The sequence below is a fragment of the Panthera tigris genome, chromosome A3 (genome assembly GCF_018350195.1).
Source record: "Panthera tigris isolate Pti1 chromosome A3, P.tigris_Pti1_mat1.1, whole genome shotgun sequence".
In the NCBI taxonomy this organism is placed as follows: Eukaryota; Metazoa; Chordata; class Mammalia; order Carnivora; family Felidae; genus Panthera; species Panthera tigris.
Genome location: NC_056662.1, coordinates 112978791 through 112994116, shown reverse-complemented (window position 1 = coordinate 112994116; position 15326 = coordinate 112978791). Strand labels below are relative to the sequence as shown.

The following is a 15326-nucleotide window of genomic DNA, read 5'->3' as shown; positions in this document are numbered from 1 at the left end:
GTAATGCAAGGCTATGAAACAAGCAAGGGCATGTTAAATCAAATTTTGTGTGTGTGTATATATATATATATATATATATATATATATATTCTGCTATGGGATTTAAACCTGACATATGATAGATTAGTTGTTTTATTACATGTAAGGAGTTTACTTTTCTGTACAATGGTAATTCTTTTCTTTCTTTCTTTTTTTTTTAACGTTTATTTTTGAGAGAGAGAGTGTGAGCAGGAGAGGGGCAGAGAGAGAAGGGGTCAGAGGCTCCCAAGCCAGCTCTGTGCTGACAGCAGTGGGACTGACATGGGGCTGGAATTCATGAACCATGAGATCATGACCTGAGCCAAAGTCAGATGCTCAACTGATTGAGCTACCCAGGCACCCCATACCATGGTATTTCTTAAGTAACAGAACTGAAAAACAGACTCTCGCTTTTTCTGACCAATAGTTTTGGTTTAATGCTTTTGGATTATAAAAGATTTTTATGAGCAGATTTAGCCTACTGAACCAAGACTATAGATTCTCTAGACTGGAGGTCCTTGAGAGCTGTTTTTGTTTGTTTGTTTGTTTGTTTTGTTTGTTTTTAAGCTTCTTTCTACTTAGCATAGTGCCTGGAAAATAGTAAATAATTAGTACATATTTGTTGAATAAGAACAGTTAAGGTTTATTGAGGCCTTTCTACATGCACTTTTAGAACTCCATCTGTTCTCCATTTCAGTAGCAACTTTTATCTGACTTAACTTCTGTACAAGAGTTTTTCAAAAAGTAGAATATCACAGGTGCGCCTGGGTGGCTCAGTCGGTTAAACATCTGACTCTTGAACTCAGTTCAAGCCTTGATCTCAAGGTCTTGAGTTCAAGTCCCACCTTGGGCTCCATGATGGGTGTGGAGCCTACTTAAAAAAAAAAAAAAAAAAAAAAAGGAATATTACAGCAGTTAGGAGAAAAATTGATCCTACCCAGATGCCATATGGACTTTGAATCTCTCCTAATAACATTGCCTAAAGGTGGAGTTCTCTTCAAAATGAATACAGAGTGAACCTTGGAGAAAATGAATACCTGACGCCCCATTTAGCAGACATCTTTTCCTCTGTATTCAGTAAAATGAAAACTGTGTAGACTGAGTCTCCCCCATTCATGCCATTGCATATTTTTGACATGACGTGAGGTATACTCCATAAATGAACATAGTGCAAAGGAAGAAGGGGGGGTGAGCTTCTAATTTATGAAATTGGGTAAAGTTTTGAAAGGCAAGGGTGACTTTAACATCATCGATAATTATGGGGAGAAAAAGTTGCCTTTTCCAGAGGATAGTGAGAGCATTTGAAGTAAGATGGCATCAGGATTCACCCCACTGTTTAATTTTGTAGAAAGGTAATTACATTACACTACTTAGGATATTATACGGTTTCCTGTGCTTCATTATACTTTTATGGAAAACTGGTTAACAAAAAGTGAACAAAAAAGGTGTCACTAGGAGTTGTTTTTTCTTTTTATGGGAAATCAAATTTGATGCAGTTGTTATAGCGAAAGTCACATTTCTTCCCTTATTCCTATATTATATAAACTTGCATTTATGGCTACGTTTTTTATCACAGCACAGTGACTAATGTTCATAATTATTAATTATTAAGAAAAGAAAAAGTAGCATTCCTTAAGTGCCATTTTATTTTATTATTTTTTTTTAATTTAGAGAGAGAGAAAGAGAGTGAGTGCACAGTGGGGAAGAGGGACAGAGGGAGAGAGAGAGAATCTTAAGCAGGCTCCATGCTAGGTGCAGAGCCTGAGGCAGGGCTTGATCCCAAGACCCTGGGATCATGACCTGAGCTGAAATCAAGAGTTGGATGCTCAACCGACTGAGCCACCCAGGCACCCTCCACCCCCTGCGTTATGTGCCATTTTAAAAAGGAGGGACCATATGATGTGTTTTAGAGAGAATTCTATTCTATGGGGTAAAATTAAGTTTCCAAACAGAAAGGGTTAACTAAGATCTGGAAAATATGACTTGTAAGTGACTCATTCCCCAAGTGGTCTTGATTCTTTTCTGCAATATATTTCAGCATATCATTTACTTTGCCTTACAACTAAGCATTTTTTATGTTGCCATTCTAGGCTAATCAACGACATTTTTCATTTTATCTAGTCATAAATTCGTCCATTTTGGCTATGTTTAAGTAGGTCTGCACATAGTCTTCAACTGCAACATTTCATAAACAATTTTATTTAAAAAAATGTTTTGTTCTGGGATTTGACCCAAATGTTGACCGAGCAGTCAGTTACAACTGAAATATTACTCAGTGTCCAGAGAAGGATATTATATTTGAAATGTTGCCCTTGAAGGATCATCAAAAAGTTGGCAGGATTTTTTTCAGTCTATGAAACATAAGTGAGGATTTCATGAACAACTGTGGTCGTTATATTTTTGTCCAGGAATGTGACATCAGTACAGTGTAGTGGAATAGAGCCCATCACACTGTCAGCAGAACTTTGCTGGACTGATCACATGTATGAAATGAGTAGGTTAGAGTCTTGCAAAGTATGCTCTTCAGTGTGATCTAGGCACTCTTTTTGATGTCACACCAATGAAACCCATGATTCTCTAAAAGATGGCTTAGATGCACACACAACCATTTACTGTGGGAGCGTATACCGAAAATGATTTGATATAGTGCATGAGATGTAATATTGTAGTTTAGCTCTTCGAAATTGAGCTTATGAAGAAGTTAGTGTGTAAGAGAAAAGTTTGAAATGCTTTGTCCGGGAGTTCTGCTATAACATCTATAGGCAACTCTGTAACTCTTGGGTTAAGTTGTTTCCTCATCAAAAGAGCTGATCAAAAGATTAATCTCTTGGTGACTGATGAGTGCATTGATTTAAAAAAAAGAATTGATACTTTGCAATGAGTGTTATTAAATATACTAAACATATTATAACTATCTGTAGGAATTTCATTTTAAAATAGCCTTAAAATAATCTTTTAAGAAGAGATTTTGGTTTTAGCACACATTTTAAATGTACTGGTTGACATTTGTATCTAGAAGGTCATGAATATTCATTTCCATGGAGAACCTACAGGTTTATTAAAATAATATACATCTGAGTTGACATGTTCCTTTCTTTACTTAAACCTTGAGTCATCCAAAGCTTGAAACTGTGTGTTCATAATTGACTCATTGTTTTCCATGATACTGTGCATCTAGCCAGTTCTTAAATCTTACCAGTTCTTCCTTAAGGGTCCCATGTACATCCATTCCTACCACTCTTATCATAGGCCATGTCCGAAATCTTTAGTTTGAAAGGCCCTTTAGAGATTATTTTGTTCAGCTAACTAACTCATTTTACAAAGACTTGTGACTCAAATTGCCCAAGAGCCAGACCTATGATGTAGAGTTTGTAACTCCAAATCCCTCCCACTCTTCTTTCCATTATATTTCTGCAACTGGTCAGTAGGGCAGAATTCTAGTATCTGATAAGGATAATGCAGTTCACATTTCTACAGTGCTAGCTCTGTACCAAGCCCTGTACTCTTTAAGTATATGAACTAGTTTATTCCTCACAACCACTCTTATGAGATAGAACTGAAGACTGAAGAGTTTACAGAGGATGGTAGACTGGTGCATGTAGTGTTTTTTCCTTTTTTTTTTTTTTTAATAGGTTTTTGGAGAATAATTAACCTACAGTATTTACTCATATTTTGAAGTGTGCGATATTTTACACATGTATACACCTGTGAAATTACCACAATCAAGACAATTAACAGAATATGATGTTTTAAGATCTGGCTTTTAGTTTCTCCTGTCACTTAGCTCATCTGATTTCCGAACTAAGGATTCTTTCCATGTAAACTGATCTTTGAAGCCTTTCCAGGTATAAAATAATGTGATTCTTCTTAGGCTGGCTCTCCACTCATCCTAATGCTGGAATTCATTGCAAGATTGTATCCAAAAGAGTTACTTCCTCTTCCCTTGGGAACTTTCTGAAATTACTTTGAGGGAGAATGCATTCCATTGTTAGGATCTGTAATTGCCGCAAAGTGCTTCCTTTTATTAATTAAAAACATCTGTGATTTTGTCACTTATGACTGCTAGCCAGAGCTGTGCTGATATAGTAGCCACTAGCTATCTGTGACTATTTAAATTTAAATAAGTAAAAGAAAAGACATAAAAAATTCAGTTCTTCAGGTTCACTAGCCACATTGGCAGTGCTCAGAAGCCATGTGTAGCTAATGGCTGCCATTTTGGACAGTGCAGCTAGAGAATATTTATATTGTCAGAGAATGTTTTGGACAGGACTGCTGTTGAGCAACAGACAATGACAAGGTAGGTCTGTCCTTCTTTCTATATGACCAGCCCCCAGTTACTTAAGGCTACTGTCACTGTCATTTCACGTCTGAAGGGTTGTCCCTGACTTGCAGACTCATTCTTGGCCTTCGTTCCCTCTCCCTCTATGTTAGTACTGGATTGGTTTTTCTAAATACCATTTACATCATGTCCTTTTTTTGCATTAGGAAAGTCTTTAATTGTTCCCAGTTTTACCTTTGACTTTATATTTTATACTCAATTTGATATTTAATACAAATTGTTTTTAGAATGCTTGCTGTGTTTCAGTCACCATGCCAGGTGCTAGGGATATTGAGGAACTCAGTGGGGCAAGGGCAAAAATTACAAGTAGAAAAAAGGGCATAAAGGGGATAGGAAGGGATGTGGTTAATCTAAACCTGAGAGATCAGAGAAGGCTTCACAAAGAGCCTCATGCTTGAACTGACTCTCGAAGAATTAAGAATTTATTAGATGAAGCTGGAAAAGGTATATAACATGTATTAAGAGAAGTACAGAGACTTGAAACATCTCTGTGGGTTTGGGAATTTGGGTAGTTTGGAATGGCTGGAGCAGAGTGTGAGGGTGGGTTGTGTGGCAGGTGATGAGGTTGAACAGGTAGGCAGGAACTGGTCCTTAGAACATTGGATTCCATCTTGATGGTTGCTGTCAAAAGGTTTTTAAATATTTGAGTACTCCTAAGACAGTTATTGAGGGCCACCTATGATAGGGGGTACATAGAGCAGTGAACCAGACTCACGTGGGCCCCTCTTTTGTGAGCCTTATGGTCTAGAAGTGAATTGCAGCCAAATTTCTACCCATCTTTCAAGGCCTGCCCTTCTGAAAAGGTTTGTTCAGCTATCCTAGTCTTAGGGATATGCCCCCTTTGGTATTTATGATCAGTACCATACAATTTCACTTCACAGTAATTGTTATGTGTCTTCTCTTCCTAGCTCTTCTTTTCCCCATATCTTGTTAGGGAAGATCAGGGCTTAAACCTTGCTGTAGGATCTGGTGTAATTCGAAGCATATATAATAATTCAGTAGATGTTTATTAAAAGTCATAGGATAGAAAAGAGGGAAATTGTTGAGGAAGGGAGAGAGGCAGGAGAAGGATGGAACATTGGAGGAGCAGCAGTAGGAAATAAGCTTGCAAAGTATGGAGATAGGGAGAAAAGGATTTTTTTTGGAGGCAATGAGTTGGCGTTGGCTAGTGCTTTCCTGTTTAGACATGATGTCACAAATGTGTAAAGGCTGGCTTACGGTTATGGATTCTTAGGATAATTGTTTTCCCCCTTCTCCCAGTGCCATTTTTCTTGCTGACCTCTTTTGCATGGCAGACTTAACCTCTTTTTTTTAACCTCTCAGTGAAGATACAGTAATTTGGGTCTCAGCTTTGAATGGACTCTCCTGCTGGATTGGCTACTTTGGGTGGGTCTAGGCCTCATCTTCTGTCTTTGGTGTTCCTTGCAGCCATAAAAATGGAATTCTAAGGTCCCTAAGGTTTGGTAGATAGCTTCAGGGCAGAATATGGCTTCGGTGCTTGTGTAATTCCTCAGGTTCAGTTTTCATTCAGTTTTTGTTCTTTGAGGATTCCTTACTTTCTTCTCAGCACAGTGGTATCAAACATCTTATTTATTTTAGTTTATTTATTTATTTTTGTTTATTTATTCTTACACACACTTTATTTACTTGATTGAAAGCCTGTGGTACATACAGTGTTTAATATAGCTGACTTAGCTTTGTTCACACTGACTCCAATGTGCTATATTTGGGTTTTCTGTGCTTGAGACTTTGCTCAGTTGCTGCTGTTGCCATTGGTTTGTTTTCTTTCAGATCAGGAGCAAGGTGGGTACTTTCATATAAAATCTTATTTTTAATTTTCTCTCTGGCAATTGTCTCCTGGGTTTTTAGCTTGTATAGTTATACCTACAATGGAACCAGCATCCTAAAGCCACTGAGATAAATCCTCCTACACCAATATCACATTATCTCCTAAATCTACTAGTTAACAAAAGATGTCCAAGGCCAGCCACAACAGATTCTAAAGAGCCATTCATATAATATTGAATCCCATGCCCAGGGAATGTTTTCGGCATCTAAAATTCCTAGGATCTTAAAGGGCTTTCCCGTGGTGGGTTCCCTCGGCTCTGGCCCTGTAGCCATGAGTTCTGGTATATGACTGCGGCCCTCCCTGGCCTGCACTGTCTATTAAACATTTTAAGTCCAGACTTTAAATCTAGCTTAAAAAAAATTTTTTTTTAATGTTTTATTTATTTTTGAGACAGAGAGAGACAGAGCATGAGCAGGGGAGGGGCAGAGAGAGAGAGAGAGGGAGACACAGAATCTGAAGCAGGCTCCAGGCTCTGAGCTGTCAGCACAGAACCTGACGCGGGGCTTGAACTCATGAACCGTGAGATCATGACCTGAGCCAAAGTCGGACGCTTAACCGACTGAGCCACCCAGGCGCCCCTAAATCTAGCTTTTTAAAGGTGTTTTTATTGGGAAAGTAATTGGTCATGCTGTTGGAATTTAAAGATTAAACTAATTCTTAAAAAAAAAAAAAACACCCCCAAAACAAAAAACCATGGCTTGTCTTCCTATTTTTATTGAACAGTCTTTGACCCCTGAATATATGAGCTACAGAAGAAGTAGAAGATGAAAGCCAATTACTCTAATATCCACCTGAATACACACAGGTAGATAGGTAGGTAGGAGGAAAGATAGATACAGACAATCAGCTTTGGGCATTTATGTGACTTAATTATGTGTTATTAGGACAGTTTAAATTTGACAGCCTTCCCTAGACTTACATGGTCTATCACAATGTCTTAAGTCTACTTACATGCAGAAATGGCCTTTCTGTGGTTATTGAGAGGTTTTTAAAAAGCTTGGCCAAGTTTTACATCCCTTGATATATATTGCATCTAGAACCTTAAGGGAAAATTACTTTACTGTTGACAACTAAGGAAAATTGTGTCACTTGTGAACTGTGCTAAGATGATAGAAGGTTATTGTATTTCTGAGAAAAATGGCTAGACACTCAGGAATAGTGGGCAGATAGAAGGAAAAAAATTAATAAAAAGCACTAAGAGCACTGAATATCATCATTTCCTGCTTTTCTTGAGTTTGGTTTGTGTGGAAGAAATCTGATGGAGTTTTGTTGCGAGAAATTCATGTTTGGATGCCTGTCTGTCTTTTAAAGTAACACATGTACATCTCTGCTTACTCTCCGAGTCCAGAGAATCTCTTTAAAAAGGACTGGCAGTATATAGAAAAACACCTCTTCAAACTCATTTTAATTTTGGTTCAGAGTAAAATAAAAGATATCTGTTTCTTAGCTCTAAGTGTTTGTCAGATAACTAGGTGATGAAGGAGGTTGGGTTGTGTAACATCACCTCTATATTCATTCTGCCAACTCCCCCCTCACCCCTGTTTTTTCCAATAAGTGTGGATTCACATTATGGCTTTGCCACTTAACAACTGAGGTGACGAGTGAGTAAGCTATCTAAGTTCAGTTTTCTTTTCGTTTCTATATTTTTTTTATTTGAGAGAGAGAGAGCTTGCACGTGCACATACACAGGGAAGGGGCAGAAGGAGAGAGAGAATGTTAAGCAGGCTCCATGCTCGGCATGGAGCCCGACAGGGGGCTTGATCCCTCGACCCTGGGATCATGACCTCAACCAAAATCAAGTGTTGGATGCTCAACCAACTGAGCCACCTGGGTGCTCCTGAGTTTAATTTTTTAATGAATTAAGTGGGGATAGTGTCAGCCTCAAAGACATCATTGTGAGAATTATAACACAATATATACCTAGTACTAGGCTGAGATGGCATTCAGTATGTATCACTTCCCTTTCAGCTTGAATAATAGAAAACTGATTCTCCATCTTTGGACACTGGAAGTGTATTTTCTATTCATTTATTATGCATTAATTCTTTAAAATATTTTAAAAATCTTTTTTTATAAGTTTATTAAGTAATCTCTACCCCCAAAGTGGGGCTGGAACTCACAACCCAGACATCAAGAGTCACCTGCTCCACTAACTGAGTCAGCCAGATGCCCCTAAAATTCTTTTTTTTAATTGAAGTACAATTAAGGTACAGTGTTAATATTATTTTAACATTATTTATGCATTAATTCTTGTGGAATGCTGACTAACCCACTACTGGAAGCCTTTGTGAGGGGTAGTTTGTCAGGGGTGCTGTAGAGGTATGGCTCAGGTGACCTGTGGACACCTCCTGCACTCTGGTGTGTGTCAACTAGCCTCTTTATTATATATGATTAATTTTGACAGTCATTTTGTTCCAGACACCTTGTTATCAGGTTATTATCCTCCCGTCTATTCAGCTACGGTATTCAGAGAAATAAATCCTAATCTGACTGCTAAGCTAATATTCATTCTCTATTTGGTATTCATATAGTCATCTGTATCTATGTGTGTCTTTCTCCTTTGAAGGGAGAATTTCTACATTCATTATGAGGCAAACAGTCTGTAAGCTGAGCTCTTCATTAGATTTTCTGTGATGTTTATTTGTAGATTCATTTGGTACTTTGTATCTTCACCTTGCATTGCCATGTTCTTTTATAGCATGAGTAAGACAAGCAGTCTAAAATTAGAGCAGATTTATAAATTGTATTTCCTAGGATCCTGTGGAATAAAGGATGGATGTATGCAATGTCCTTAGCTTTGTTCTTGCAACATGTGAGTGCTGAGAGAATGCTAGCTGTGAACTATTTTTATATCTGCGTTCCTCATCTTTAAGAGCAGGGAATATGCAAATGTATACTTCGCATACTGTGGACTCAACATTTTACTCATTTTACTTAATCATAGATTGTTATTTTCATCATAGTTACCCCGCCCCCCCCCCCCCAGTCTCACAGTCAGCTCTCAGCACACACTCCATCACCTGGTTCCTAGAACTCAGATTGTGCAGTGGTCACGTCATCATTGACCAGGGCTCACACTTACAGCGGCAGAGGCCTTCCTAAAGCTCCATCATCTCCAGCCTACATGCTGCCCCTATTCTCCTGGCCCCCGGTCCCCAGCCCCACTTTGCCAGACACATTTTCATAATCTTTTCAGGCTCCAGGCTAGTGGCATCACCAGCAATGGAGCCTGATCATGTAAGGAAAATACCACGAGCTCATGAGCGGCTAAATCGGGGACTCCGGGGCGTCCCTGCCCTAAGATACTTACTACACTCCCTCAGATGCCAACCTCCCCAATTCCTCCTGCCCCCGCCTGCCAACTCATCATAGTTTTTAATGTTTCATCTCATGTCTTTCAGTGACGAAACAAGAAGATCTGTTTGTAGATGATTCCGGTCCGTATTTGGCTATTCAGTTCCATCTGGAATGTGCATATATATTTTTATATTATTATGAATATGCAAAAGCAAAGGATCAGTTCCACATTGCTAAAGACATCAGCAAATTACAAATTGATTTGACAGGTAAGACTTGTTACTTTTTGTGGGTTATTAATTTATTTTTGTGATGAAACTATTACATTGGCAGTTTGGCTGTCTTGTTTGGTTGTATTTGATTTTTTATGTTCTGTTCTTTGCTTTATAAAAATAGATTTTAAAGATTTTATTTTATTTCATTATTTTTTTCTCTTTTAATTTTAGAGAGAGACAGAGTGCGAGTGTGAGAGGGGCAGAGTGAGGGAGAGAGAGAAAGACAGAATCTTGAGGAGGCTGCACGTTCAGAGCAGAGTCTGATGTGGGACTTCATGACCCTGAGATCATGATCTGAGCTGAGACCAAGAGTTGGATGCTTAAACAACTGAACCACCCAGGCGCCCCAAGAATTTATTGTAAAAATTCATAGTTTTAGGGGCACTTGGGTGGCTCAGTTGGTTGAGCATTTGACTTTGGCTCAGGTCATGATCTCACGGTTTGTGGGTTCAAGCCCCGCGTCAGGCTCTGTGCTCACAACTCAGAGTGTGGAGCCTGTTTCAGATTCTGTGTCTCCCTCTCTGTCTTTGCCTCCCCTGCTTGCACTCTGTCTCTCTCTCTCTCTCTTTTTCTCTCTCTCTCTCTCTCTCAAAAATAAATAAACATTAAAAATAAAAAAATTCAGTTTTAGGGGTGCCTGGGTGGCTTTAGTCGGTTGAGGTCTGACTTCAGCTCATATCATGATCTCATGGTCCATGAGTTCAAGCCCTGTGTGGGGCTCTGTGCTGACAGCTCAGAGCCTGGAGCCTTCTTCCTGTTCTGAGTCTCCGTCTCTGCCCCTCCCCTGCTCGCACTCTGTCTCTCTCTCAAAAAAAATAAAAAAAAAATAAAATAAAATAAATAAAATAAAATAAATAAACGTTAAAAAGTGTTTTAAAAGTTCATAGTTTTAGAACAAATTAGGAATGAAATCTTTCTTTATTCCTGGAGATTTCCTCTATTTTCTAGTCTGGTTAGATACATGTTAGTAATGTACAGCAGCCAGGTAGTATACAAATGAACTTGTTTTTTTATTTTTTTTTATTTTTTTTTAATTTTTTTTTTTCAACGTTTTTTATTTATTTTTGGGACAGAGAGAGACAGACAGAGCATGAACGGGGGAGGGGCAGAGAGAGGGAGACACAGAATCGGAAACAGGCTCCAGGCTCCGAGCCATCAGCCCAGAGCCCGATGCGGGGCTCAAATTCACGGACCGCGAGATCGTGACCTGGCTGAAGTCGGACGCTTAACCGACTGCGCCACCCAGGCACCCCGCAAATGAACTTGTTTTTAAAAAGTAAGCTCTCGGGGCGCCTGGGTGGCTCAGTCGGTTGGGCCTCCGACTTCGGCTCAGGTCATGATCTCGCGGTCCGTGAGTTTGAGCCCCGCGTCGGGCTCTGGGCTGATGGCTCGGAGCCTGGAGCCTGTTTCCGATCTGTGTCTCCCTCTCTCTCTGCCCCTCCCCTGTTCATGCTCTGTCTCTCTCTGTCTCAAAAATAAATAAACGTTAAAAAAAAAAAAAAAAAAGTAAGCTCTCTGCCTAGTGTGGGACTTGAACTCCAGACCCTAAGATTAAGAGTTGTGTGCTCTACCACTGAGCCATCCAGGTGCCCCTACAAATGAACTTTTTGATCATTTGTTTGTGAATGTGGGTTTCCTAAAGTTTGGCCTAACTCCCAAGTTTGGTGTGGCCTCTTTACATCGCCCTTGTTTTGTAAATACCCACCTTCCATCCTGGTTTTCTTGTTTTCCTTAAGAACAGAAATTTTTGACTTTTATTTTTTTCAATACCTTAGAACACGGGTATATAGTTGGCACTCAGATGTTTGTTGAATGAACAAGTAAGTTACAGAATTTCTTCAAAAACCTCTGTGTTTCTTCTGAGTATCAAATAAGAAACATTAGTTGCTTTTTATATCTTGCTCTATCCCTGGGTTTTCACAATATTCTTGGCATTCGGTACTGATGACATTAATGAAAGTCAGACATGGTCAGTTGAGCACATGTGTTATACCTGTTAAACCTGAGCTGAGCAGTCCAGGCTGTGACAACGGGTGTGTGAAGGTTGAAGTGATTGAACTTATTTGTCATTCTTGGGCTTGGTCTGAGTTATCCCTAAGGCCGATTCTAGGCCCCTAAATTCTTTGTTTCTTGGGGCGCCTGGGTGGCTCAGTACGTTAAGCATCTGACTTTGGCTCAGGTCATGATCTCACGGTTCATGAGTTCAAGCCCCCCGTCGGGTTCTGTGCTGACAGCTCAGAGCCTGGAGCCTGCTTCAGTTTCTGTGTCTCCCTCTCTCTCCGCCCCTCCCCTGCTCATGCTCTGTCTCTCTCTCTCTCTCTGTCTCTCTCTCTCTCTTTCAAAAATAAACATTAAAAAAAAAATTCTAGGGGTGTGTGGGTGGCTCGATTAGTTAAGTGTCTGACTTCGGCTCAGGTCATGATCTCACGGTTCATGGGTTCAAGCCCTACGTCGAGCTCTGTGCTGACAGCTCGGAGCCTGGAACCTGCTTCGGATTCTGTGTCTCTCTTTGTCTCTGCCCCACCCCCACTTGCGCTCTGTCTCTCTTTCTCAAAAATGAATAAACGTTAAAAATTTTTTTTCTATGTTTCTTATTGAGCTGGTCTTGTCAATAAAATCTTTCAAATACATTATGAGTTAAATATGACTGTGGCCTGGTCTGGGATCTTAGCCATCTTTTATTACATTGTTTGTATGGGGAAATTATTAAATATCTAGCTTATAACTTTTGGAACGATGGCCATATGTAAGTTGGAGTCTTGTCTGTATTTGAGAATATAGTTATGTATAATATAACTTGTGAGGTTAGTTTCAGAGATTATGTTTTTAAATGTTTCAGCCCTAGGGGGCTTTTCTTGGGCTATTTAAAAACTAATGGCACGGTATTCTGTATAGTCACCTATAACTGCTGGTATATTTACTAGCTAGTTCCTCATATTTTTTCCAAGTTAAGAATGAAGAACTTAAAAAAATACAAATGTGGTACTCACAAATATAAAATGGGAATCAGATTATTATTTTTTTCCATTGAACTGTAGCCTTTCTATAAAAAAGTGAGCTGTGTTAGGCCGTCTCAGTAGCTATTTTTGTGTAACATGTGTAAAGGGCCAGATTCATTGCAGGATAAAATCTAGACTTCTTAGACGGGTCATTATGGTCAAGGGTCTTTATAATCTGAAGCTTGCCAGAGAATGGATAATAGGACTGTTGCTTCTATTAAAGCTATTCTTGTAGCAAGGTATTTCAGATACAAAATGGACAAAATGTTGGTGTTAAATGAAGCCAGATAGAATCATGGAAAGATAGACTGTGGGATTTAGAACCTGGAGACCCTGGCTTTAAGCTCTGGCTCTGATACTGATAATCCCTGTGATCTTAAGCAAGCGGCTGCACCTCAGAACCTCTGTTTTTTCATTTGTTATATGAAGATGCTGATAATCCTTCTACCAATGACACTTTTTTTCTTTAAATGTTTATTTATTTATTTTGAGAGCTGGAAAGAGTGGGGGAGGAGCAGAGGGAGAGGGAGAATCCCAAGCAGGTTCTGCGCTGTCAGCCCAGAGCCCGAAGTGAGGCTCTCTATCTCACGAACTGTGAGATCATGACCTGAGCCAAAATTAAGACTCGGATGATTAACTGACTGAGCCACCCAGTTGCCCCCATGACACTTTTTTGAGGAAGGAGGTAGTTTGATGCAAAAGTAGGTATGTGTAATCCAGTGGTGTAAATCTTGGGTTTGAGTTCTGGCCACATAGCTTATTGGCTTTATAATTCTATTTTAATTTTTAGTATTATTATTAATTTTTATCTCCCACCCTGGCTTTATAATTTTATAAGTAGTTTTAAAATCATCACTGGGCCTCAGGATTTTTTAAAATGTGAAATGGAGAAAATACCTTACAAACTCTAAAGCACTCTGAAAATACTACTTTTCATGATTGTACAGTAGATGTAATTGACAAATTAGTAGATACAATTTAATATGCTTTTTTCAGGTGCTTTGGGGAAGAGAACACGGTTCCAGGAAAATTACGTGGCACAACTTATTCTAGATGTGAGAAGGAAAGGGGATGTCTTTTCACACTGTGAGTTCAGTCCCGCACCCACTCCTCGGGAACATTTAACCAGGGTGAGTAGGATCGAAAGTTAGTTGAATTAACATCCAAATCTGACAGTGTCAGTAGGTGAGTTTTGTAGAAACACTGAATGGGTTGGGAAGAGGCTTCATTTTGTCCCTTTTTGAGCTGTTTCAGGGTGGCTGGGGTTTTAAAAAACAAACCTATGGCTAGGCCTTTTTTACCCTTAAGTAGAGATAAAATGTTATTTTTTTTCTTAGACTTCAGTAATAGGAATTAGCAATGCAGTTAGTTTGTATTACCCTTCTTGAAAGAATTCGAAGGACGAACTGAGTAGAGTCTAATTTTTCTAGCTGCTACCGTATTTGTTGTCTTAACTTTCACCTTCTGTGGATATTTTTAAATATTAAGAGACATGAAATTTCTTAGACTTCCTCTTTAAAATATATAAACAGATGATAAGAATACCTTTTTACCAGTGTTCTGATCCTTTGTTACTCTGTCATTATTGGGCTGGTTGCTGCCTTAGTATGTTTTTCTTGACCTGGCTAATGCATTCTCTTCTTTTTTTTTGTTTTTTGTTTAAAGATTTTATTTTTAAGTAATCTCTACACGCAACAGGGGCTCGAACCTATAACCCTGAGATCAAGAGTCACCTGCTTTACTGACTGAGCCAGCTAGGGACCCCATGCATTCTCTTTTCTTGTAGCTTAATTTTATGGCTCTTAGCAGGATAATAAGTTGGAGAACTTAGTGGTCAATACTCAAAGCTAAGAAGGTACAAAATGCCTTGGGTTAAGATCCAAGAGCTTGTGACAAAGCTTGATTGGGACACAAGGAATCCCTGGGAAGTGAAGGGAGCTAAAAGCAAAAGGTGGTTCGGGGGGGTGTTATGGTGATTGACAGTGACAGCTGATGGTCTCATGCAGTCTGACCCCTAACACAAAAGGAAAATTTAAATAGTAACTACTCTTGTTTTCAGATAATAAAGAAATTTACCCCCCCCCCCAAATAAATAAATTTATGGCTCTTGGTCACTTTACCTGTTTAGATGCCTTTCCATCTCCTTCCGCAGAAATCATTAGCATTTATATTTTTTTATTGCAGAAATCCCAAGCCAACATTTTTGGTAGTCCTTTGCTTGATGTTACTGTCTTTGAAGCCCTACTCTTCATTTTAGAGCCTACAAGCACATTTATCTTGGGTACTTTGAACACCAAAATTCTATTCTGTACTGAAAATAGTGCCAAGAGTAGGGGCTAGGGATGGGAAGGGAGAGTGGCAGCAGTCAAGAACAGCTATTGATTCTAAGAGGGGAAGGAGGGAGGTAAGGAAAAGATGTAGAAACTCAGGGATAAGACTACACAGGGTGCTGCCTATACTTCCCCACATAGGTTGAGCCATAGTGAAGGAGGGCTTGTACTGCTGTGTTGATGCTGGTCCAGGAACACTGTGCTGTTACCTGCTTCAGT

At 39.3% G+C, this 15326-nt stretch overlaps 1 protein-coding gene, 2 non-coding genes and 1 pseudogene across 4 annotated transcripts in view; 1 reads left to right on the top strand and 3 right to left on the bottom strand.

Moving 5' to 3' along the window:
• The window catches only part of TTC27 (tetratricopeptide repeat domain 27), a 186323-nt gene that overhangs the window by 16120 nt on the left and 154877 nt on the right, over nucleotides 1-15326 (top strand). The window contains exons 6-7 of one of the 2 annotated variants that reach the window (XM_007082446.3): nucleotides 9608-9772; nucleotides 13774-13907. In XM_007082446.3, the coding sequence (XP_007082508.2) occupies nucleotides 9608-9772; nucleotides 13774-13907 (299 nt within the window). The remainder of the gene's footprint in view (nucleotides 1-9607; nucleotides 9773-13773; nucleotides 13908-15326) is intronic. The other variant, XM_042982193.1, reaches the window with a different exon arrangement.
• On the bottom strand, nucleotides 6111-6478 carry LOC102958178 (annotated as a pseudogene).
• Nucleotides 9190-9274, bottom strand: LOC122237520. The gene has a single exon (XR_006216122.1).
• Nucleotides 9354-9493, bottom strand: LOC122237536. Its single transcript, XR_006216138.1, has one exon.